Genomic DNA, 26,831 nt, shown 5'->3' on the forward strand with positions numbered 1-26,831 from the left:
CAAAGAATCCTCCGGGACTCCCAAAGAATTATCCGGTACTCCCAAAAATATCCACCGCATTTCCCAAAGAATCCTCCGCGATTCCGCGATAACCCAAAGATTCCTCTGAGATTCCCAAATAATCCTCCGAGATTCCCAAAGAATCCTCCAGGATTCCCAAAGAATCTTTCAAGATTCTCAAAAAATCCTCCGGGACTCCGAAAGAGTCCTCCTATATTCCCAAAGATTCCTCCAGGACTTGCAAAGAATATTCCTATAATCCCAATGAATCTTTCGAGATAACCCAAAGATTCCTCCGAGATTCCCAAAGAATTCTCCGATATTCCCAAAGAATCCTCCGAGTCTTCCAAAGAATCCTCTGAGCCTTCAAAAGAATCCTCCGAGATTCCCAAAGAACCCTCCGGGGCTACAAAATAATCCTCCGGGACTCGCAAAGAATTCTTCGGGATTCCCCAAAAATTCTCCGGGACTCCCAAAGAATTCTCCGGGTTTCTGAAAGAATCCTCCGGGACTCACGGATATTTCGAGATTCCCAAAGAATCCTCCGGGACTCCGAAAAAACCTTCGGGATTCCCAAAGATTTCTCTAGGACTCCTAGGCAAAGAATCCTCCGAGTAACACAAAGATTCCTCAGAGATTTCCAAAGATTCCTCCGAGTTTTCTCCGAGATTCCCAAATAATCATCCTCCCAAAGAATCGTCCGGGGTTCCCAAAGAATCCCCCGGGACTATGAAAAAAGCTTCCTTCGAGATTCCCAAAGAATTCTCCGGTATTCCCAAATAATCCCCGCGATTCTCAATGAATAGTCCGGGAAAGAATTCTCAAGAAGAATTCAAAAAGAATCCTCCAGGATTCGCAAAGAATCCTCCGAGACTCGCAAAGAATTCTCCGAGATTCTTTAAGAATTCTCCCGGACTCTCAATGAATCCTCCGGGTTTCTGAAAGAATCTTCCGGGACTCGCATAGAATATTCCGAGATTCCCAATGATTCCTCCAGAACTCGTACAGAATATTTCTAGATTCCCAAAGATTCCTCCAGAACTCGTACAAAATATTCTTAGATTCTCAATGAATCCTTCGAGATAACCCAAAGATTCCTCCGAGATTCCGAAAGAATCCTTCAAGATTCTAAAAGAATCCTCCAAGATTCCCAAAGAATTTTCCGGGATTCGCAAAGAATCCTCCGGGACTACGAAAGTATCCTCCGGGACTACGAAAGAATCCTCCGGGACTCGCAAAGAATTCTCCGGAATTCCCCAAGAATTCTCCGAGACTCCCAAAGAGTCCTCCGGGTCTCCCATAGAATCTTCCGGGACTAACAAAGAATATTCCGAGATTCCCAAAGAATCCTCCGGGGTTCCCAAAAATTCTTCCAGGACTCGCAAAGAAGATTCCTAGATTACCAAAGTATCCTCCGAGTAACCCAAATATTCCTCCCAGATTTCCAAAGAATCCTCAGAGATTCCAAAAGAATCCTCCAAGATTCCCAAAGAATCCTCCGGGATTTCCAAAGAATCCCCCGGGACTACGAAACAACCCTCCGACACTCGAAAATAATCCTTCAGGACTTCCAAAGCTTTCTACGAGATTCCCGAAGAATCCTCCGAGATTCCCAAAGATTTCTCCGGGACTGCGGAAGAATCCTCCGAGATTCCTCAAGAATTCTACGGGACTCTCAAAGAATCCTCCGGGACTCGAAAAGAATTTACCTAGATTCCCAAAGAATCCTCCGGGACTCCGAAAGAGTCTTCCTAGATTCCCAAAGATTTCTCCAGGACTCGCAAAGAATATTCCTAGATCCCCAATGAATTCTCCGAGTAACACATAGATTCCTACGAGTAACCCGAAGATTCCTCCGAGAGTTCCGGCACTGCCAAAAAATTCTCCGGGAATCGCAAAGAATATTCCGAGATTTCCAAATAATCCTCCAGGACTCGCAAAGAATATTCCGAGATTCCCAAAGAAGACTCCGGGACAACCCAAAGATTTCTCCGAGATTCCAAAAGGATCCTCCGGGATTTCCAAAGAATCCCCCGGGATTTCCGGAGGAACTCCTGGAGGATTTCCGGAGGAACTCCTGGAGGATTTCCGGAGGAACTCCTGGAGGATTTCCGGAGGAACTCCTGGAGGATTTCCGGAGGAACTCCTGGAGGATTTCCGGATGAACTCCTGGAGGATTTCCGGATGAACTCCTGGAGGATTTCCGGAGGAACTCCTGGAGGATTTCCGAGGAACTCCTGGAGGATTTCCGGAAGGAACTCCTGGAGGATTTCCGGAAGGAACTCCTGGAGGATTTCCGGAAGGAACTCCTGGAGGATTTCCGGAGGAACTCCTGGAGGATTTCCGGAGGAACTCCTGGAGGATTTCCGGAGGAACTCCTGGAGGATTTCCAGGAGGAATTCCTGGAGGATTTCCGGAAGGAACTCCTGGAGGATTTCCGGAGGAACTCCTGGAGGATTTCCGGAGGAACTCCTGGAGGATTTCCGGAGGAACTCCTGGAGGATTTCCGGAGGAACTCCTGGAGGATTTCCGGAGGAACTCCTGGAGGATTTCCGGAGGAACTCCTGGAGGATTTCCGGAGGAACTCCTGGAGGATTTCCGGAGGAACTCCTGGAGGAGTTCCTGGAGGAACTCCTGGAGGATTCCTGGCGGAACTCCTGGAGGATTTCCGGAGGAACTCCTGGAGGATTTCCGGAGGAACTCCTGGAGGATTTCCGGAGGAACTCCTGGAGGATTTCCGGAGGAACTCCTGAAGGATTTCCGGAGGAACTCCTGAAGGATTTCCGGAGGAACTCCTGAAGGATTTCCGGAGGAACTCCTGAAGGATTTCCGGAGGAACTTCTGGAGGATTTCCGGAGGTACTCGGGACAACCCAAATATTTCTCCGAGATTCCCAAAGCTTCCTCTGGGATTCGCAAAGAACCCTCCGGGACTTACAGAACTCGCAAAAACTCCTCCAAAACTTCCGGGACTCCTAAATAATCTTCCATAAGTCCCAAGCAATTAATTAAGAATCTCCCAGAAGTTTTGGTTTTTAAGAAATTCCTCAGAACTTCTAAAACATTTTCATAAAGCAGATAGTTTCAAATAGATTTATTTTCTTTCGCGAGAGAAAAACATTTCAGAACATTTAGGGCATGAGCCTCATGATGTACAATTGCAAAAATGGTAACATGGCTTAAAAACCACGCAGTTAATAACTGTAGAAGTGCGTAGAGAATCAATGTCTCAGTGGGGGATGTAATTCCAATAAAAAGAAGAAGGCAAAACTACAAATCGGACAAGTTGCATCAAACGACACTCTAGTAAAGAGGAAACCTAACAATGTCTAGAATAGAAGTTTCTCATAACATTGAATGGAATGATGAGAAAAACACTGAATTGACCTTTCCCGTCAAAAATTGTATCTCGTTTTATTGTCTCAGTTGATTCTTTGGCTTATTTTAGGTTAACTTTCCCAAAGAATCCATATTTTTTGACGCCTCTTACTATTTTTGAAATCGTAAACAAAAACCGAAAAAATGCTGCTTTGTGAACCGGCCTGAAAAATTCACCCAGTGTTCGTTCAAAATCGGGCAAATCTTAAAAAACAGCACTTTTTCGATTTTTGTTTTAAATTTTAAAACTACTTAGAGGCGTCAAAAAATATGGGTTCTTTGAGAAAGTTGACCTTAAATAAGCCAAAGAATCGATAGAGCGAATAAAATTTTTTGACGGGAAAGGTCAATTACCGGAAAAAAGCTAGTTTTTCTGGCACATTTTGAAAGATTGCAAAATTATTGAACTTAATTAACTATACTTTAATCAACATAAGGTCAAAGAAGCTCAAAAAGTTAAGACTTCAGGCTTTTATTCTATGCGCTAAGGGGCTGTACACTAATTACGTAAGCAATTTTTCTGGGTTTAAACACCCCCCTTCCCCCATGTCAGATTTTTCCCATACAATTCATTTTTTATTTATATGGAGCATAAGAAAATGGCAGACCCCCCCTCCCCCCATAAGTGCTTACGTAATTAGTGTACGACCCCTAAACTGGTTTCTACGACTAATGCTTAATAAGATATGAAGACATTTTTTAACTAGAATTGAACATAGGCACTTTTTCATGTCTTGGGGTGCACTAGCTGCCCCCAAAATATGCATCCTCAGGAAACATACACCCTGTCCAGGGAGTCGAGAATTTTTCCCACCCGAAAACATCATATACCGGTTCGAGAATCGAGCTGACGATCTCTTGATTGACATTCCCACGACTTATCTCGCAAGGCTAACTGGAAATCCCAGTTATATGTATGGATTATTCCAGTTGCATATTGTTTAGAATAAAAACTTTAGAACTAAGTAAGCTTAATTTGTTAACATTGATTTTTTTTGTGTTTGATAGCTCTACCTCCTTTTTCATCGAAATATCCTTCCTTCGATTTTGGCAAATTGTTGTCTATTTCGATAGTTTCATATCATCGTCCTATTGAATAGACTTCAAACGTCTCGTAGCACAAATTAACAAGCGAAGCACATGTCTTCTTTGTATTTCACAGAAACGTTTCAAGTGCTCAAAATTCGAACTGCGACTGAACCAACGTACTTTGTAATTTCGCCTAAACTAACACTCTGTTTACCATGTTCTCCCTATGCAGGTGGCTCAACTACGTGAAGGGTGTGATGTTCCACTTCGGCCAAACCATTCCCGGCTTCAACGCCGTCATCAGTTCGAACGTTCCCGTCGGAGGAGGCCTGTCGAGCAGTGCGGCCTTGGAGGTGGCCACCATCACCTTCCTGCAGCAATTGACGGCTCGGAAAATCGAAAAGTAAGTTTCGCCTCGTACCGGCGCGTGAATTTGTCCCGGCCGAACACATGCCGTGAATGATTGCACTTTGCATATGGAGGTACATAATATGTTTGCTCTCGCAGGGACAGCGATAAGGCTCTGATTTGCCAGAAAGCGGAGCACACGTTCGCAAACATGCCGTGCGGTATCATGGACCAGCTTATCTCGGTGTGTGGACAAAAGAACCGAGCGCTGCTGATTGACTGTCGGTGAGTTGATGCCGATGAATAAGAAGTTTTGGTGCTGCAGCAAAAACTGGTCTCCTTGACAGGGAGTTGAACTCACCGGATCAAAGGCTACTGTCGTTGATGTGACTAGGGCTAGAGAAGGACTTTAATATTGGATATTTTAATATTGACTTAATTCATCTTTCCATTTTTCTATTTTGCACGCATTCAACCAGATTGATACTGATTTTCGCAGCTTCCTTTTATTCATTTTATTTTTTTGATTTGGGGTTTTTTAGCTACGCCCCTGGCTGGTAACAAGTACGAACAAACTAGCTGCATGTTGTTGCTTAGAAGCTCGTCTAATCCGTCTGTCCGGGTTCGAGAGCAGCAGCCAGTAGTTGAGCTGTGCCGTGTAATGCTTGAACAATGTAAACATCACGTGCCCCGTATGTAGAAGCGGAAGGGAGGGCTAGCGCCGTACGTCAGAACCAGGACACAAAGTTGTTTATATTTGAGCTGGGTTTTGTGGAAGAAGTTATCATCTTCTACATGACCTGCACAAACGAGACTAAATTGTTTGATGCATATCTCTTTAATTAAGGTACACAAATGAATTCTGACATGCTGTGTCCTTACTGCGCTGTGTTCTGCTGTTTGCATACAAAAGGGATTGTATTATTTGAGAATGGTACGATGGATGGATTCTTGGGTTTGGACGGATAGCTTCTTACTGCCCCTTCTGATGGAAAGGATGTCATTTATTCTCACCCACCGCAAACATATATTGGATCGTACCAGGAAGCATGGCACTCAGAACGATAGATTGAGGATTTAGCTGTGGTCATTTCATTAGTTTCTAGTGAATGTGCTGTAAAACAACGCAGCATAAAAGTTGAGCTTGTTACCGTTTCACAATTTAAATTGTCATATGAAGGCATAATAACCTGAATTATCAAACATTTCTTGCCGTGCCTGTAGGGCACGGATGAACATTTGTTACCATTAAATGGTTGAAATTACAGCTAAATAAAAAAATCCTTTTCCATGCAGGCCCAATAAAAAGTCACTTTTTAATAATTAAGATACTATCAAAGACTATGAAAGTTGTAAACTGTGGATTCTACTCTGTAATTACCGTTTTGATTCATATTTTCGAACACTTGAGCACATTTTTTAAATTCGGAGTTCTTTATGGATCTAAATATTTTAAAAGATCAATAGTTTCCATCAGCTTGCGAAAGAAATGAACTTATATGAAAGCGCTTTATATTCATATTTTATTGATTGTAATTATCAATACGAAATGATTTTATTATGTCGAAATTTGTCTCAAATTCCGAACACCCATAGTAAAATTGTCTGAAATTCCGAACACCACCTTAAAAGCACAATTATAATGATCTGTATGCCTGAAAATTTAACTATTAGCACGCAATCGTACACATGCTGAAATGGGCTAATTTCAAAGCATATTTCCATATCTTTTTAGAAATATGATGAGCGTTTTGCGCTAATCTGTGCAAATAGTATATATCATTCTTTGAGTTAACATTGGCGTTAAGAGATTCTAACAAACTTGTAGGTGGTAAAGTTTGACTATTGTACGAGAGTACCATCACTTCCTTCCATTACCCTGGATAATGTTGAGACTAACTATTACCTGGAAGCAAGGTATTATAAAAAATCGTTTAGATTTGTCCTGGCAACGTCCTTGCGAACGCTGAAGAGCGGGAGGGATGGTTTGTTGGCCACATACTAATGAAAGAAACAGAAAACTCTACTATCTCCCATGAGAAGTTTTGAGTTTGCAAATATGGAAACTCAATATGAGAAAACGTTTGATAAAACGAAAAAGTACAGATTGAACACAATTCTTTAAGGAATTATGTGAAGTAGTAGTAAATAATTGGGATTACTTTTTTTCTATATTAGGTACATCATTCTGATTGCTTTGTTAATTTATTTATAAGTTCGATATTTCGTCCAGGTAAATTTGTACTCATGGAGAGTATCTTTGATGCTAATGTTTTTGGGTATAAAAAAGCCGAAACGGTTATTGGGTCGAAAACGATTCTGCCGAAAGTGTCATTTGGCCGAAAGTGACATATGGCAGAAAAAGACATACGGTTGAATTGGTCATTTGGCCGAAAATGTAGTTTGGCCGAAATGGTCATATGGCAGAAAAGCCATTTTGTCGAAAAAGTCATTTTAACAAAGGGATCATACGGTCGAAAACGTCGTTTGGTCAAAAATGTCATTTAGCAGAACAGGTCATTTGGCCGAAACGATTGTTTGGCAGAAAGGGCCATTATCATTCGACCAAAAATGATTTTTTCATTCTGCTGAAATTGTCGTTTGGCAGAATAAGCCGAAAATGTCCTTTAGTCGAACGGATTACATGACCGTGAATTTCGTTTGTAAAACGGGTCATATGGCCAAAAATGTCGTTTGGCCAAACAAAAGTTAATGTGAAAAGTTTGAAGCGAATAATGGTAATTGAAAAGTGAGAAATAAATAATGAGAAGTGAGAAATAAGAAATGCGAATGATCAGTTTAAAATGAAAAACCTCACCGTGAGTGACAAGTCTTACTTTTCATTTCTTATTTTTTACTTCTCACTTCACACGTCTAAATTTTCAGAGTGAGGGGTGACAAATGAAAAGTGAGAAGTGAGGCGTCTCACTGAGCATTTCTCGCCACATATTTAACATTTCTTACTTCGCAGTTCTCTCCTTCACAGTGGGAATTGAGAAGTGGGAAATAAGAAATGAGAAACGTGAGATAAGGACTTCTTTTGCTTCTTCGCACTTCTCTTTGCTTACTTCTCATTTCTCACTTTTAACTTTTCACTTCACACTGTTGAAAGTGAGAAATGAAAAGCGCCAAGTGCGTAGTGAGAAATGGAATGGGCGAGCTGCGAAGTGAGAAGGAAGAAAGAATGAGCAAAGATAGAAGAAAAAAGGGAAAAATGAAAAGAAGAAAAGTAGAAGGAAAAAAGAAGAAGGGACAATTGAGAAGGTAATCGATAATAGTAAGAAAGAAGAATGAATAAAAAGAAAAGAAAGCAAGTAAAAGAGACGAAAGAAGGAAAAAAAGAAGGCCTGATGACCATTGGAATTATTGACCTTCGGCCAATGACCTGATATCCACATGACCACCTGTAACGTCTGCAATGAAATAATTTGAATTGTAAATCACACCTAAGAGGTTCTGGAATGGACATGCTGATTCACTTTCGGTTTGATAATAAGCGCCACATTTACCGCTCAGCTTCTGAGACGTGCAGACGTGTTTCCGATTACGCTCGTGGAAAGTCAAGTGATCGGTTACAGTGGTTAAAGTTCGATTCCGTCCGTGCCGCATCGCGCGTTTTAGTGATCCGCGATGAGGCGAGAAAATACTTTTCGTATTGACTATACGAGTTTCCCGGTGAAGCCGTCGTTCGAAAAGCTTCACGGCTGTTGCCGTACAGTACTCGTCCTGAAGAAAGAAAAAGTGTTGAGACTACAGTGCCACAGAGATGAACAATGTGCGTTTGTCAAGGTTGACAACCTGGCGTTCGCACAACGAATAGTGCAAGAACATGATGAGAAGCATGAAGTAGAGCGAGCGGGGAAAAAGTACAAGCTTCGCATCACCATGGAAGATGGATCCCTACACATCCATCTTCTATTAAAGTGAACGACCTTCCAGAAAGCGTCCCCGAAGAAAAAATCGTGGAATTTTTGAGTGCATTCGGTGAAATGTTTTCGCTGCGAGACCTAACATGGGGAGAAGAGTTCGAGTTCGGTGGGATAACGCTCGACATTTGGTCGGCCCGTGGGTAACGATCGATGAACAGCAGGCCTACCTTGTTTACAAGGGACAAATCGTCTCTTGTAAATACTGCAAAAAGCAAGCGCATACTGGCATATCGTATGTCCAAAACCAAAATCTGCTAGTCCTGAGGAGCTATGCGAACGTGGCGAAGCAAACTGGGCCATGACATCTACCGAAGAAGGCTAACGTTGAAAAACCCCCGAGCGCCAAACCGGTAGGTCAGCGTTCTGTCGCTCCACCAACAACATCGCTTGAGGCTTTCCCCAAGCTGCCACAGCCGTCAAGTCAGACCGAACTGTCCGGCTCAAAAAACCCCACTGCTAGCCAATCTGCTGATCCAATTGCACGAACGGTGACTCCCAATTCGTTGCAAACACAAACCGCGCGCAACTCATCGTCGTCGTTGTGCACACATCCGCAGACCGCTGAAGTGGTCTTGGTTGACATAAGAAGCCAGCAAACGCGAGGCGATCAAAAGATCGAACCGCCGGCAACGATACGAACGAATCGTTCACGGTGACAACGAGCAGGATGTGGAATTCCTTCCATAAATGGGTCTCACGTCATACATCTCGCATCCATCAACATCGGCACGATCACGAACCCCACAAAACTGAACGCACTCCGCAGCAGCAGCCAAAACCTCGATATCGTGTGTCTGCAGGAAGTCGAGAACGAACAACTTTCCTTGCCTAGCTTTGTAGTTTTCGCGAATGTGGACCACACGAGGAGAGGCACAGCTGTAGCGGTAAAGGAGCACATCCATGTCACTCACGTGGAGAAGAGCCTGGACAGCCGACTTATCGCGCTGCGAGTGCACGACACAACGATCTGCAACGTCTACGCTCCCTCCGGCACTGCTCAGCGCGCTGCTAGAGAGAAGTTCTTCAATGGCACGCTTGCCTATTATCTGGCGATTTCAATTGCGTGCTGCGTGCGTGCGATTCGTCCAGCCCGAACATCAGTCCGTCGCCTAAAACCGCTGTACAGCAGCTGTAGCTACATGATGTGTGGGAGAAGCTATGTCCACGTGATGCCGGTTTTACGTATGTCTGTCGAAACGCGCGATCTCGCCTCGATCGGATATATGTGAGCCGCGGTCTTTGCGAAAAAATGCAGTATGCCTACACGGACGCCTGTTGTTTTACAGATCACAAAACGCTAACGCTCAGACTCTGTCTTCCCCCACTGGGACACGAGCCCGGGCGCGGTTTCTGGGCCCTTCGACCGCATCTTCTAACCGAAGAAAACGTTGCCGAGTTCCAGTATAAGTGGCAATATTAACTCGTCTGCGCAGAAACTACGCGTCGTGAATGTAATGGTGGCTGTCGTACACTAAGCCAAAAATCAAATCTTTTTTCAAGTGGACATTTCGTGCCGCCTACGAGGAATTCCACGATACGCATCAGCACATCTATGCGCAACTACGGCTTACGTACGACGGCTATTATCTGCAGCCACAAACCATAACCACCATCAACAGGCTGAAAGGAGAAATGTTGGCACTGCACTGTTTGTGCAACTTCACTACAAATGCTCAAACATGTTCGGCGAACCTTGACTCTACCCCCGACAACTCAAACCAAAATCAAACCGTTTTATTTTTTTCCAACCGAGCCGCCAACTGTCAAATGGTTGTTCGAACAACTTCACACACGTTCAAACACAGCAGCAACCGAAGCGTTTTCTTGGGGGTGGAGTCAATGTTCGTCAAACTGCTTGACTGGTGTGTACGTTGCATAAGTACAAAATGCAACTCAAACGTCTGTTCGGGTACAAGTTTACATTCGTGCGTATCTGTACAAACACGAAGCGTGGGTACAAACAGAGTACATGTACAGCAGTATTCAGCGAGTTTGATGTTCATTTGGGAAAACTGATTGGAGGTAACCACTTTCCCTTCGATGGGATACGAACCCATGGCCCTACTGTACGCTAGACTGGTGCTTTAACCAACTAAGCTACGAAGGACCTCCGTCGGCCATCGCAACCTAGCGGCTACTGCACGCTTAAAATCAATAACACAGAGATATGTTTGCTTCACACAAAACGGACCTAATGCAGAACAACCCTCTAGATGAGCGACAGTTACACAGGCACAAAAATGCCTCGTACGGTCGTGATAACGGTCCTTTTTAATATGTAAACATTTATACAGATTCCTTGTTTCATGAGGAACCAAATACTGTTGAAAATATTGAAATCCAAGCTTCAATAAAACTACACGAGCTATTTTTGTGGCTGTGTAACTGTCGCTTACCTAGGGGTTGTTCTGCATTAGGTCCGTTTTGTGTGAAGCAAACATATCTCTGTGTTATTGATTTTAAGCGTGTGAACGAGCTCAAGATTCCCTTGAGAAATTGAGAAATGGATTGCGAGTGATTTGACTATGCGTCCAATCGATTCCCGGTGCCGGTCTAGGCAATTTTCGGATTGGAAATTATCTCGACTTCCCTGGCATAAAAGTACCATCGTGTTAGCCTCATGATATACGAATGGAAAATTGGCAAGGGAACATCCATTAATTACGTAACGCAAAAATTTGACTTTCTCAACTCCCCCTATGTCGCACTTTTTGTAAGCGGGCTTGGTAGTCATATGGCTACTGCTTCTGCCTCATACGCAGGAGGTCGTGGGTTCAATCCCAGGTCCGTTCCATTCTCCTACTTTGTATCTTTCTCTATATTTCTCATGATCTAGCAATCGCTAGAACTGGAAACGGACTTCCATACCGTTTCCATTACTATTCCTATACCTTCAACTTGAGTATTCTAACAGTAATCTGCTAGAATTGGAAATGAACTATAGAGCTCGTTTCCTACATCCAATTAGAAATATCATCAGTTATCTTCTCCTATCTATCACATTGGCAGCTCGTTAACCAAGACGGACCTCTGCCTCTCCAACCTAACCCAGAAATTCCAACAAATTCCGCATGAACTCGTGGCAAGTGCAGAGGTATATTCGGCTTGCAGTGGGCGAGTGATTGCATCATCATTTCCTCCCCCTTCCCTACATTGACTTGCATTCTGACGTGGCAGGCGACAAATGAGATCACCAGCACTTGTACATTGAAGATGTGTGCTAGTCCCAAGCAAACATCTGTTGGTACCCTGTGCAAGAACAGCTGATCTGGTCATAATGGAGTAGCAACTACGAGCAGTCAATCAAGCTCAAGCTCAAGCTCCCCCTATGTCGCACTTTTTGTATGAAACTTCTGAAAATTTTAAATGGATCGTCACACTTCACCCAACCCACCTCCCCTTCAAACGTTACGTAATTTGTGGACGTTTCCCAACCTGGCTTAGGAACCTCCCAGTTTACAACTGTGGAAGTGCTAAATTAGGTTCTGCAGCGTCTGTCTTCTTCTTCTTCTTCTTCTTCTTCTTATTGGCATTACATCCCCACACTGGGACAGAGCCGCCTCGCAGGTTAGTGTTCATTAAGCATTTCTACAGTTATTAACTGCGAGGTTTCTAAGCCAAATTACCATTTTTGCATTCGTATATCATGAGGCTAACACGATGATACTTTTATGCCCAGGGAAGTCGAGACAATTTACAATCCGAAAATTGCCTAGACCGGCACTGGGAATCGAACCCACCCACCCTCAGCACGGTCTTGCTTTGTAGCCGCGCGTCTTACCGCACGGCTATGGAGGGCCCCTGTACGGCAGCGTCTGTACGTAACCTCAATCTGGTGACAGATTAGTAGTACTCCTTGCTGGACTCGGGGGCAGCCAACCAATCAAAAACTCGACCCTTGTCGGAGTTCTCGTCGGAGTCAGTGGAAAGTACTACTGAACTGTCAAAAAAGTTCATTTGAGGAGGACCGAATTCATTCGTGACGTCATGCTACCTAATGAACACTAAGCTGCGAGGCGGCTCTGTCCCAGTGTGGGGATGTAATCAGTACTGGAATATCTCATTTTCAATAAGAGATGTCACGCGATGTTTACATATCTGCTCCTTTCAAAATCTATTGAAACGCGAAGGATGAATGGCATGCTACAAAAATCTCAAAAAATATTTGTTCCGTGACAGGTCATGAAAGTGTGCAATATTTGATTTATTTTTGTGTTTATTTTCACTTTCAACTCGGTGAATTAAAGAAGTATTATTGTTTTATCGACTAGTCACTATTTTTTGCACGTATCTATTAAAACAACATAGAAATTTAAATTTTAAAATAAAGCACAACATCCTTTCATGACTGCCTTTCATGCGAAATTGATCAAAGTACCCACGATTCTTTCATTTGGTCGCCTGAAATAGAAAAAGGCGCTTTGCTCTCTGTCTTATGACGATCACAACCTTTTCCAGTACTGGATGTAATGCCAATAAGAAGAAGAAGAAGAAGAAGATGAATGCAGTTTAACAGATTGGATAGAGAGAGTAGATGAAAAATATATGAAAGAACTGTTTTATTAATATTGAGAACTTTGTATCTAACTGAAAAGATGCAGATTAGTCGATAAAATTTGCGAGATTTCCCAATACTGATTCGCGGGAACGCTCTATACTTTAGAAAGTGAACATCTGTCAGAATAGAGGGGAAATTTGGAGGGAAAATCCATGCCAACGCAAAGTATAAATAAAGCGCACATTGCCTAATAGGACCAGTTTATCGACGGATGCAGAGAGTGACGGACACTCAGCGGGGAACAAGGGACAGCAGCGGGGGGCAGCAGGGACAGCAGGGACAGCATGGACCATGTCCAAGGGCTTGACGACCCCTCCCCAGCTGTCTGCGAGTCAGGGAGAACTGCCTAGGGCGTGGTGGGATTTAGCAGTGGGCTCTGCTAAAATCCCTCCCAAAAAACCACAAGTCTAGATTGCTTTGAGAATAGGTCGTATGTGCAAAAGAGAGATTCTCTTTGATCGCGCTCTCTTTCGCTAATATATCGGCTAGTTTTGCATTTTTTGCTACATTTCCACTTCAGCATGATAGACAAAGCTATCGTCTTTGGTTATCTGCCAAAAAAAATCGAAGTAAACTTTTGTATAGTTTTGTAATAATCGAAAGAGAATAGATCCAAAGAGAGACTCTCTTTTGCACATACGACCTATTTTCAAAGCACTCTAGAAGTGCCCGTAATCAGACTCTATCAAAGCGACTGTGTGCCGCTTCAAAAGCACAAGCCCAGGGAGTGCCAATTGGCATGGGGAGTGTCCCTACTCCGGTAGGGTAGCGCATGAGCTGCTTCGGCAGGGAGTGAGTGATCTGTTTGTGCTGAGGCAGGAGTGTCATAGCGCGTCACCGCTATTGCCACCTCGAAGCGCAGCAGAAGTCTGAGTATGGACTGCACATGCTGAGGTAGGAGTCGAGGGACCTATCGACACCTCGAGGCATGGCAGTGGAGTGCTAGAGTGAGCACCCGAAAAAAGGGTCACATGGAGCGAATGGTCTTTGGAGAAGCTGCTTCGGCGGCAGGGTAGCAGTGGGTTGTACCCACACACCTACAGTTGTGCACATGTGGTGCATGGGGAGTAGACTGGCCCAGATTACTATGGTGAGAAAAAAATGTTGTCGAATTCCACGGGGCACCCCCCAGAATTGCGTCTTTGGGTGAGAAAATCAATCTCTGAAAATTTCAGCTCAATCACTTGTTGCATAAGCTGGCGCATTTGATTTGAAGTTTGTATGGGGATTTCAGCCAAAATGTATAGGAAAATACACCTCCGTCACTCATTCGATCTGGAAATTGGTTCAGATTGCTCGATTGACCTCAGAATTGCAAAAACGGCAGTTGGTATGCTACAGAACAATTTCACAGAACATTACACGATGATTAAATAAACATTTATATAATTTTCGGCTGAATTATTAGGAGCTGATTTGTGTATTTTTGCGTTTTTTGATCGAATCGCATCAGCCGAAACCCATATAAAAATTCATTTAATCATCATACAATGTTCTTTGAAATTGTTCTGTAGCATACCAACTGCCGTTTTTGCAATTCTGAGGTCAATCGAGCAATCAGAAGCAATTTCCAGATCGAATGAGTGACGGAGGTGTATTTTCCTATACATTTTGGCTGAAATCCCCATACAAACTTCAAATCAAATGCGCCAGCTTATGCAACAAGCGATTGAGCTGAAATTTTCAGAGATTGATTTTCTCACCCAAAGACACAATCCTGGGGGGTGCCCCGTGGAGTTAGACAACTTTTTGTTTCCTGGGCCAGTCTATTGGGGAGTGTCCCTGCTTCGGCAGGGTAGCGTGTGGTCTGCTTCGGCAGTGGTGTGATTGATCTGCTCGTGCTGAGGCAGGAGTGTCGTAGCGTAATATCTGTAGGCCCAGGCAGTTACCGCTATTGACACCTCGAGGCATGGCAGCGGAGCGCCCGGGAGAGCATCCAAGTAAGACTCAAATGGAGTGAATGGTGTGCGAGCACCCAAGTCAGTCTCGCGTGGGACGAGTGCCTGTGTGAGCGATAATGAGCGAGTACGCTTAGTACTGCCATCCCCCCAGAAGTAGTACTGCGAGGTAGTTCCTGGGGGAAACGATGGTGGAGCCCAAGGGAGTTTAGTCGGTATTACCGGTATGGTCGAGTCCGACACTCCAGTACACTTCCGTGTGGTAGTTTGGCAACTACAATGCACGTGTACTGGGTTAGTGTGTAAATGCATTCCCTTTAAAAAAAAAAAAAAAAAAAAAAAGAAAAAAAAAAAAAGGTACAGCAGCGATAAAATCTCGGAGGGCATCCGAGTGGAAGATCAGTTTCGGTGGATGAGCAAGCGGGTGGCACCGCCCTCTGTCCATCGGCGCCTTGATCGACAGCGGCAGCAGACATTCCCAGTAGCCATTGTTGGAGTGGAGCTCGGCTAGCACCTACGATCACGACAATGAATAGCATATTTTGTTTGCTTCTTCTTCTTTTTCTTATTGGCATTACATCCCCACACAGAGACAGAGCCACCTCGCAGCTTAGTGTTTGCTGGTTGATTTTAATTTTCGCACAGTGATAACTCATTATGAAATCATAGTTATGAGAAATCACAGATTCTCTGTGAAGGAATGCACATTGAAAACGGTGTCAGGCCTTAAGGCCGAAGGTCATTAAGCCAGATGGTCATTAGGCCGAATGATAAGAAAGAAGCGAGAGAAAAAAATCTGTTCTTACATCTTTATTATTTCTTTTCATTTCTTTTTCTTCCAGCTTCCTATTTCTTCTTTCTTCTTCCTTCTTTTCGTGCACTTCTTCCTTCTTTTTTCTTCCTTTTTTCCTTCTTCCTTCTTCCTTCTTCTCACTTCTCATTTCTCGCTTCTCACTTCTCACTTCTACCTGCTCACTTCTCACCACTCACCACTCACTTCTCACTACTCACTTCTCACTTCTCAATTCTCGCTTCTCACTTCTCACTTTTCACTTTTCACTTCTCATTTCTCACTTCTTATTTCTCGCTTCTTACTTCTCGTTCGGCCAAATGACCCAGCATCCAGCAGAACTTTATATCAATTTGCAATCATTTTGTTACCCGCCTTTGCTCAAGTAGGAACTTATATGGACATGCTGGTTTGCTTTCGGTTTGGTACCAGAAGTAGTTGACCTGATAGACTAACTGATCTCAACTCCAGAACATTTGGGAAACCTATAGCATTTGCTTTAGACATATTTGAGTACCTAGCAGAGCATTCGTATGGGCTCTAGACACTCACACGGATATAATAGTATAACTATGTTCCTTCTAAAAACCGAGCAAAAACCTCTCAAAACCTCTGAGATACATGATTTTTAAAATTAAAAGTTCGTTCTAGGTATTTACGGATTAAGCCCTGTCTGTGTTCCCCGGATCACCATTTTGGACGTAATTTTGAAATGCATCGCAAGATCTGGCTCATTTTCTACAGCAAACAGTGGAACAATGTCTCACATCAAATTAGCTTGGTTGCAATAAAATCGGTTGACAAAACGTGATTGAAAATACTTTTTTCCCGATTTTTGTGGCATCACTGTGCGATGGTATCAATAGCGGTCACAGCAATTCGGATCAGCACTATATTCAGCAAACATATACAGAATTTCAAAATTAAATAATTTCATTTTACGTTATCCTACATCCAATTGGCGGTTACTTCATACAGCATAGTATCGCAAGACGTAGCCTGCGTTATCGGTCAATAGTTTCATGCGGGAGTTTTGTCGAGCACAGTTTCTATCATATCCCAACTGTTTAGGTGGTACCAGGTGTTGCCAAACCTATACACCTCATTCCAGATGCAACTAAGACGGCAAAGCACAATCTACCGGAACAAATTACTGGATGCATGTGGCGTGGCAGGGATGTCATATTGACGAACATTGTTCAGAGCATGTGCCAACATGTCGAAAAAAGGAATGCAGTGTCTGTCATGACATCATAAACCACAGAAATACTACAACGGAATTCTAGTTACGACTGGGCTTCCTCTGTCGGATTCGTCCGCGTAGGATAGATCTGTCAGGGATTATCTGAGTAGACTAAGATCAACCTGGAAGCTGAATGGCTCAGGCACACAGTAGATCAGTTTCCGGAGAGATTCCAACGCCGGGGAACCTCTCCCAGGAGTAGGCTGGATCCACAACTCGAGACTATGCGGAGAAGATCGTGACACGTTTAAGTGCCGGTTTCGGGGTTTCGGTACCCAATGTCTCTGGACCTACTTCGGCACTCGACTGGTTACCCGTTAAAGTGTGAAAATGCTTCAAATTTACGTTGATTGGTGAAAATGCTACACGAAAGTTATACTCGTACAACGGTCGATGTTTCTGGGCAAGCTTCCGTCGCTGCGGAACACCCTGTAGGAGTCGGATACATCTGCACAGCTGAGAAGATTGCGAATGCGTCGGAGGCTTAATGACTCAAAAAGGAAGTGGTATTAAATGACACGAGAAAGATGGCCAAAGGGTTTTAAAAATTAGTTAACTTACTTGCACTAACATGGGAAGACTTCACAAACAAGAGAGCCAAAGGGCTTAATATCGAGTAGATCATCGAACAGAGGCTTGTTATTAAAAAGTACAATAAGTACTGCATATTAATTTGTAGAAATGCGTAAAGTGATTTCAGGAGAAATGTGGGAACGGAATATGTGGGTAAGGTCAGTCACGGCACTCTGGCGCATCCCTTGATAGTTTGGCAACTACAAAAACACGAGTTACTGAGTTATCAAAGCTTTGCCTTACAATTTTGAGTATTGAACATATAATCTATTAAAGCTTGTTAAGTGTCTAGATCTATTAGATGAATTTCAACATTTCTCTATCTCCCTAACGCTATTTTGTATAAGGATAAACACGCCTATTTTAGCCGGCTGAATTTCCACAATACTCATCTATGCAAAACAGAATTAAGATTTCCGCTTAGAGAGGCTGTCTGTTTGTTCAGCACGTGGTGTGATTAAGACCCAACCATCCACAAAGCTGCAGACAGATTTCCAACCATTCCACCAAACCGAAAGCAATTTGTCACATGTCTTCACCCTGGCAGCTCATTCTGGCTTGCGTATCTTCAAAGAATCTTACAAGGAAGTTAGCATCAATACGAGTGAAGAAGACGAGTAGAGAAGGTACCTGTTTTTGTCTTACGGTGCGATTGCTTATGCTCTACTGGTCGACTGGCCAGCATGTTAACAAAGCTTTACATTGAATACGATGACGTCGGCAGCGGGAGCCTCCCACCATCTTACAATGCATAGCAACTTAACCCCATACTCGACTCAACGGTTACAAATTATTCATGTGACTTTCTTTGTTGGCGCGAGCAAAGGAGCTACAAATAGTTGCTTACGGTTTCCGTCACTAAACGGATTAGCAAGTCTCAAGGCAATGTTCCGTTCTTGTGCTTGTTTGTAGGTAGTTTGTAGCTGCCAATGTTAGAAGATTAGTGCCGACTATCCGAGAGCCGGAGTTTTAAGACTGGGGGGCACTTTTGATGAAACAAGAAACGATCCGAGAACAACTAACAAAATAGGGGCATGCAACCAGCACGAGTGGGGAGGTTCACTCATGCTCCGGTTCATTTCGGATAAAGTGAAGCAGAGAATAACCTTTGCGAGCTAAGAGCATCTGGTTTCACACAAGTAGACACTTGTATGGTGGTGTACATCGCTGTTAATCGGATTCTTACAATATGTCTGTTTTCCTAATACTGAGAAGGATATACTGCAAATTGATTCATTGTAGTAGGATCGTGCGAAACATTATACATATAAACGTTCGAGTTTGATTCTTGGACCGGTTTATAATTATTTGGGTTAGTAAAATGTGTCTACTATACCCTCAATGCTTAATAAGGCTTCAAGTTTTTTGCCGATTCTTACTCTACTGTTACTCTTACAATTCGAACTAATACGAAAATTGAACCGAATTATTTCTGACTTTCAAAGATCACTCTTTCAAACAATCAATATTTCAGATACCTCACCACAGAGTTGATTCCATTCGAAACAACTGGCCTGGCAGTACTTATTTGTAATTCCGGCGTGAAACATGAACTGTCATCCAGCGAATATCCCGTCCGTCGTAAGCAGTGCCAGCAAGCATTGGAACTGATGGGGCTCAACAGTTATCGGGACGCCACCGAAAAGGATTTGGATGGTAAGTACGAACATTTTATATTTTTTATGGCGAATATAATTAATACTAATATGTTGCAACGCATTATAATGATGTTTTGCAAGGAAAGTCAGAGTAATACAAATTTCACGCCACACGTATCTTAGTTATTATTGCAACATCAAGTACCTCTACAACAAAACGAGTCCCTTCCACTAATGACGAACTCCTCTTCTACTTGTTTTGTCCAACATGGAAAAAATGTTCAACTCCCCCGTTCCGTTGCGCTGATGCTCATTAACACCGCGATACCAAATAAATTTGCACCTCGTGTCAACATCCTGGAACGTTCCTGCCTGTTTGTGTACCGGGTTTTGCAACTGGCACACCTGCGCGAATACGAAAACCGACACACCCATTCACTTGGTGGCGGCGCGGTGACGCGGGTTACTCCGCACCACGGGGCACAATTATGCGGCGAACCTCACGGAATTTCCTGCGGTAACAATCCGGCTTGGCTCCGAAACGTGTAGCTCTTAAGGGTGCCGACGAGGTGTTGCTGAGACGGGCCCGTCATGTCATCACCGAGATCAAGCGCACCATCGCCGCAGCGGAAGCTCTGAGGGCGAGCGATTTCGAGCAGGTGAGTTGTGGGCGTTCTGTTCTGGTGTGAATGTGGAAACGTGAGGGTTCTATTTTAAATTGCAACGCCGGCCGTGCGTTCGGCAATGTCGGATGATAATTAAATTCATTACCTTTTCTAAGTTAGACCGAAAAAGGCACAACTGTAGAGGATCGAATACCATGTACACAAAAGCATGTCTTGTTTTGGATATTAAATTTTAAGCTGATGTATTTGTTTGATTGTATGTTATTCTGTAAAATGTTTAGACGATAACATCGTATATCTGCAAACATTCGAGAATATTTTTTTTTAGTTTGAATGCTTTTTCAATGTAAGTTTTCTCCGGAAATTCATTTGGACTAACTTCCGGATTTTTTACTTTCTATGTGAAATTTTACAAAGAATCATTAGATGAATCCTTCCTATAAAGTTCTTTTGTGAAATCTTCCACAAACCATTAAAAAATACCTCTAAATATTGTACCAATATTTTTTGGGCTATTCTACCATAATTTCCAGAAATTCCTGCGAAAATGCCTTCGGATATGCTATCAGAAACTTATTAATAATAAAATCACCCCGAACTCTGCGAAATGTTTTCCAGAGATGATTACAGAGACCCATGAAGGAATTCCTGCTTATATTCCACCAAAAATGTCAGCAGAATTTACTTCAGAAATTCATGCAGAAAACCCTTAACGAATTTTCGGTGAAATTACTCCTGGAATATTTCGAAAATTTATCCAGTATTTTTTTCGAAAAGTCCTCCTTAAATTTCTTCCAGTAATAAGTGCCCTACACAGTGCACGTACGAATTTCTTTCTCTTTCGCTCTGCAGGGAAGTTATTGAAACAACAAGGCCAGTAAATGTCAATTTTGACACTTAGTGGCCTTGTTGTTTTCCAATTTCTATGCAGTGAGAAAGAGATAGGGTTCATCCGTACAGTGTCCTATTCTTACGAAAACTCATGCATGTGCCCTGCGGTACTCCGGATGGCGTTGAATAACTGTCAGACCTTGCAGCACAAATTTTGACAAAGAAAGATCTTCCTGTCACGTAAGAGCAGAGCCAATTCAATCGAGAAATTCGAAGACATCTAGTTTTTTTTTTACGTAAAGGTGTGCGGTACTCTATCTAATGCTTTGGAAAAGTTTATGTGAATGCTGTCCACTTGGTATCGTATTATACACACACTCGAAAAAGTTGGCAAAAAGTTCAGCTGCTTTGAAGGTGTCACTGGATGTTACATCGTCAAATGTCATTTCCGATGGAACCTGCTGCGAGCTTTTCCTGGTTTTAAAGAACTTCCAGAATTATGAAAGGGTTTGAAACATTTTCAACATACTCTGTTCTGCTCTAAGCGTTGAAGAAGTGCTTCGCCATCGGAATTCCGGTTTTGAAGTACTTTCACCGCACCTTATGGAGAACGTTGCGCTTGTGCTGTAGATTGCCATTCCACCATGGTTGCCAACATTGTGGATGCTCAGATAAATTCAGGTTTATTAACGTTGCTTTCGTCCTCTTCTTTTTCTTTTAACCTGTGTTCAAAAGGCTCAGAAGCCCCCTTTCAAGTTGTTCAGAAGCCTCAAGAGGCTTGGAAGCCTCCTTTCAAGAGGCTCGGAAGCCTCCTTTCAAGAGGCTCGGAAGCCTCCTTTCAAGAGGCTCGGAAGCCTCCTTTCAAGAGGCTCGGAAGCCTCCTTTCAAGAGGCTCGGAAGCCTCCTTTCAAGAGGCTCGGAAGCCTCCTTTCAAGAGGCCTGGAAGCCTCCTTTCAAGAGGCTCAGAGCCTCCTTCAAGAGGCTCGAAGCCTCCTTTCAAGAGGCTCAGAAGCCTCCTTCAAGAGGCTCAAGCCTCCTTTCAAGAGGCTCAGAAGCCTCCTTTCAAGAGGCCTCAGAAGCCTCCTTTCAAGAGGCTCTGGAAGCCTCCTTTTCAAGAGGCTCAGCCTCCTCAAGAGGCCTCAGCCTCCTTCAAGAGGCCTCCTCCTTTCAAGAGGCTCAGGCCTCCTTTCAAGAGGCCCGGAAGCCTCCTTACAAGAGGCTCAAAGCCTCCTTTCAAGAGGCCTCAGGCCTCCTTCAAAGAGGCTCAAGCCTCCTTTCAAGAGGCTCAGGCCTCCTTTCAAGAGGCCTCAGGCCTCCTTCAAGAGGCTCAAGCCTCCTTTCAAGAGGCTCGGAAGCCTCCTTTCAAGAGGCTCGGAAGCCTCCTTTCAAGAGGCTCGGAAGCCTCCTTTCAAGAGGCAACCGGAAACACGTCATTTCCCGACTTGGAAGCCTCCTTTCAAGAGGCTCGGAAGCCTCCTTTCAAGAGGCTCGGAAGCCTCCTTTCAAGAGGCTCGGAAGCCTCCTTTCAAGAGGCTCGGAAGCCTCCTTTCAAGAGGCTCGGAAGCCTCCTTTCAAGAGGCTCAGAGCCTCCTTTCAAGAGGCTCAGGAAGCCTCCTTTCAAGAGGCTCAGCCTCCTTTCAAGAGGCTCCAGCCTCCTTCAAGAGGCTCAGAAGCCTCCTTTCAAGAGGCTCAGCCTCCTTTCAAGAGGCCTCAAGCCTCCCTTTCAAGAGCTCAGGAAGCCTCCTTTCAGAGGCTCAGAAGCCTCCTTTCAAGAGGCTCAGGCCTCCTTTCAGAGAGGCTCAGGCCTCCTTTCAAGAGGCTCAGAGCCTCCTTTCAAGAGGCCCGGAAGCCTCCTTTCAAGAGGCTCAGAAGCCTCCTTTCAAGAGGCTCAGAAGCCTCCTTTCAAGAGGCTCAGAGCCTCCTTTCAAGAGGCTCAGAAGCCTCCTTCAAGAGGCCCAGAAGCCTCCTTTCAAGAGGCTCAGAAGCCTCCTTTCAAGAGGCCCCAGCCTCCTTTCAAGAGGCCCGGAAGCCTCCTTTCAAGAGGCCTCAAGCCTCCTTACAAGAGGCTCAGAAGCCTCCCTTCAAGAGGCCCGGAAGCCTCCTTCAAAGAGGCTCAGAAGCCTCCTTTCAAGAGGCCTCAGAAGCCTCCTTTCAAGAGGCTCGAAGCCTCCTTTCAAGAGGCCTGGAAGCCTCCTTTCAAGAGGCCTCAGCCTCCTTTCAAGAGGCTCGGAAGCCTCCTTTCAAGAGGCTCGGAAGCCTCCTTTCAAGAGGCAACCGGAAACACGTCATTTCCCGACTCGGAAGCCTCCTTTCAAGAGGCTCGGAAGCCTCCTTTCAAGATGCTCGGAAGCCTCCTTTCAAGAGGCCTCAGCCTCCTTCAAGAGGCCTGGAAGCCTCCTTCAAGAGGCTCAGGCCTCCTTTCAAGAGGCTCAGAGCCTCCTTTCAAGAGGCTCAGAAGCCTCCTTTCAAGAGGCCTGGAAGCCTCCTTTCAAGAGGCTCAGGCCTCCTTCAAGAGGCCCAAGCCTCATTTCAAGAGGCCTCAGAAGCCTCATTTCAAGAGGCTCGGAAGCCTCATTTCAAGAGGCTCGAGCCTCCTTTCAAGAGGCTCAGGCCTCCTTTCAAGAGGCCTGGAAGCCTCCTTTCAAGAGGCTCGGAAGCCTCCTTTCAAGAGGCCTCAGAAGCCTCCTTTCAAGAGGCTCAAGCCTCCTTTCAAGAGGCCTGGAAGCCTCCTTCAAGAGGCCTCAAGCCTCCTTCAAGAGGCCTCAGAAGCCTCCTTTCAAGAGGCTCGGAAGCCTCCTTCAAGAGGCCTCGAGCCTCCTTCAAGAGGCCTCAGCCTCCTTTCAAGAGGCTCAGGCCTCCTTTCAAGAGGCCTGGAAGCCTCCTTTCAAGAGGCTCAGGCCTCCTTTCAAGAGGCTCAGGAAGCCTCCTTTCAAGAGGCTCAGAGCCTCCTTTCAAGAGGCTCAGAGCCTCCTTTCAAGAGGCCTGGAAGCCTCCTTTCAAGAGGCTCAAGCCTCCTTTCAAGAGGCTCAGAAGCCTCCTTTCAAGAGGCTCAGAAGCCTCCTTCAAGAGGCTCAGAAGCCTCCTTTCAAGAGGCCTGGAAGCCTCCTTTCAAGAGGCTCAAGCCTCCTTTCAAGAGGCCTGGAAGCCTCCTTTCAAGAGGCTCGGAAGCCTCCTTTCAAGAGGCCTCAGAGCCTCCTTTCAAGAGGCTCGGAAGCCTCCTTTCAAGAGGCTCGGAAGCCTCCTTTCAAGAGGCTCGGAAGCCTCCTTTCAAGAGGCTCGGAAGCCTCCTTTCAAGAGGCTCGGAAGCCTCCTTTCAACCTTTCATATAATTATATAGCGAGTCTTATATCCCGTTAGTGTTAAGATCCATTTTACATATATTTTATGAGACGCGAGGAACGAGAATTGGTTAATGAGAATTGAGAAGTGAGAAGAGCAAAAATAATAGTGAGGCGAGAAAAGAGAAGTAAAAAATAGCAAGTAAGACGAAAGAAGGAGCAACGGAAAAAAAGAAAGTAGAAAGGAGTATTGAAAAAAGAAGAAGGAAGCAAGAATGAATAAAGAAAGGAAGAAGGAAGAAGTCATAATAAGGGAGAAGGAAGGAAAAGGAAAGAAGGGAAAAGAAAGAAAGAATCCACAAGAAAGAAGAGAATAGATCTAAGAAACAAAAAAAGGAGAAGAGAAAAGAAATAAAGAACGAAAGAAAAAACTTATAGTATAAAGACGAATAAAGATGGGTAATTCTATCTTCTCATTCGGCCTTTTGACCGACACCCTATTGGCCTTCGCAGGAACTCCTGGATGATTTCGAAGTGGATTTTCCTTGAGGACTTCCGGACTAGAGGTGTGCACCTGTCCGGAAATCGTCGGCCCCAGCGTTTGTCTCAATTTTGCTCGGTGGCGGCGTTTTCAGCGTCATGCTAAAAGTCTGAAAACGATGCGAAATTTCCTTGGACAACTTTTCAGAAAATCTTCGGGTAACTCTTCGGAAAATCCTCGGGAAACGCTTTGAATTGTCCTCAGAAAACTTTTCGGAATACCCTCAGGAGTTTCTTCAGATTTTTTTTTCGGAAACTTTTAAGAAGTTCTTCGAGCAGCTCTTCAAAATTCTCTCGGAATTTTTTTTTTCGAAATTTTCTCAGTAAACGCTTTGGATTTTCTTGGGTTGAAAATACTCCTGGAAAGTTTTTATGATTTCCTGAGAAATCATTTTGAAATTTCCTCGGGAAAGGTTTCAAAGTTTCCTCGGGAATCTCTTCAGAATTTCTGAAGTTTCATCGGATATTTCTTCGAAATGTCTTCGAGGAACGCATTGAAAGTACCTCAGAAAATGCTTTGCCTTTTTGTAAACGGCTTGGAAAACTTTAAATCAGTGACTTGGCGGCTTGGAACGGCTTGGAAAACAGTAAATCAGATGCAAAGACGCTAAAAACTGTCGGCGCTGGTGGCGTGGCGCGGCGGTTCACACCTCTAATCTAATAATTTGGTAAATATAAATCGTTTAATTTCGTGACATAACCGTCAGGCAATCACGGAGTTTGATTCTTGTATCTTTTTACTTTTTCAAAGTATGTCAAAGAATGATCTACCTACCAAATTTTCAGAAAGTTTGATGGAAAGCCGTCATTTCCTAATCATGAAAATAGAATATATGCGTTGGATAATTCCTGTTATTGTTTTGAATATTTTAAACCACTCCAATATAACGCTGCAAACGATGTCCGTGAAATATTTATGTTTGACAGTCAAGCTTATAGATTTTATACTCATACTTATATGTAGGTGGCGAATAGCTCACATATATTTTGTTCAATGATGAACATGATTTCAATAAACGTACGTTGTCCTAACAAAAGCACAATCTGAAATAAGAAAAGAATAAAACAGTCCCACTAAAATCATGCTTCTCTTTATGCGAAAGTGTTTACAATATTTTCCACTCATGTAACAAAATATTTATCATTGACAATTCTTTTTTATTTCCATGATTGCACCATTCAATCAACTTCAACCTTTAAACAACCCCAACTCCATTACTCGACAACGGATGGCTGCACACAATGCTTCGCCAATTCATACACCTGTGCCGCAACACAACAACGTCAACCGGCGAAAAACAAATACAAATGGCACCCCATTTGTAACTCCGGAAATGGATCTGCGCTCCATCCGCCGTCCGTGACTGACTGTGGCTGGTTGACTCTGCGCTGACACCTTTCGGGGGCGCGGGCGGGCGATGTAACAAACACAAAAGATGGGAAAACTAATGAACGAATCGCACAAATCTCTTCGGGACGATTTCAACGTTTCCTGTCACGAGCTGGACATCCTGGTTGATGGAACGCTGGGCGCTCCCGGTGTGCTGGGCACACGGATGACTGGCGGTGGATTCGGAGGCTGCACCGTGACACTGCTTCAGAAGAGTGCCGTCGAGGACGCCGTGAAGGAGATGGACACTATTTATTCGCGCAAAGTCGGTGGAAAATATCGGGCACGGTTCTACTTAGCAGAACCGGCCGAGGGAGCCAAGTTGATCAATTTGGATCACTTGTGGCGATGAGCAGATCTTTGTTACTCGAGGTAAGTTGGGACATTAAGACACAAATATCTAAGTGCCTTTGGTGGAGTAATCCCTATAGTTGTTAAATAAATTGTATTTTCGTCTAAGGTTATCGTGGTGAATCCTTTGTTAAGATGATACTCCCTTGCATCTCTCAGCAATTGTCAATTATAAATATCATGGCGAAACCCCTAAATGACTCCCCAGGTGAGCGCAAGCACAAATTGAGCTGGGACCAACCGAGGAAACGAGCAATCGGACAAGGCGAATCGCCACAGGCGAAATTCATGCTTTGGGGAAATGAATTATTAGTTAAGCTGAAAAGTGAGCATGAATAAATAATACAATAATAAAGCAGCCCGGGGGACTCCTTTCTCGGGTGAAAGGTATCCGACTATAGCGACGACGTCGACGAACGGCGAGGACGGTGTCCTGACAAAGTGCACATCAAGTTTTCCGCTCGACCGTGTC

The 26,831-nt window shown here is 44.1% G+C and overlaps 1 protein-coding gene across 2 annotated transcripts in view; it reads left to right on the top strand.

The window, feature by feature from the left end:
* Positions 1 to 26,472, top strand: part of LOC134223624 (galactokinase-like) — a 180,920-nt gene extending 154,448 nt beyond the window's left edge. For both annotated transcript variants that reach the window (XM_062702815.1, XM_062702814.1), the window contains exons 4-8: positions 4,639 to 4,809; positions 4,914 to 5,039; positions 19,220 to 19,401; positions 19,893 to 20,002; positions 26,055 to 26,472. In XM_062702815.1, coding sequence (XP_062558799.1) covers positions 4,639 to 4,809; positions 4,914 to 5,039; positions 19,220 to 19,401; positions 19,893 to 20,002; positions 26,055 to 26,360 — 895 coding nt within the window. In that variant the 3' untranslated portion in view covers positions 26,361 to 26,472. The remainder of the gene's footprint in view (positions 1 to 4,638; positions 4,810 to 4,913; positions 5,040 to 19,219; positions 19,402 to 19,892; positions 20,003 to 26,054) is intronic.
* The last annotated feature ends 359 nt before the right edge of the window (positions 26,473 to 26,831 follow it).

This window comes from Armigeres subalbatus, chromosome 3 (assembly GCF_024139115.2).
Source record: "Armigeres subalbatus isolate Guangzhou_Male chromosome 3, GZ_Asu_2, whole genome shotgun sequence".
In the NCBI taxonomy this organism is placed as follows: domain Eukaryota; kingdom Metazoa; phylum Arthropoda; class Insecta; order Diptera; family Culicidae; genus Armigeres; species Armigeres subalbatus.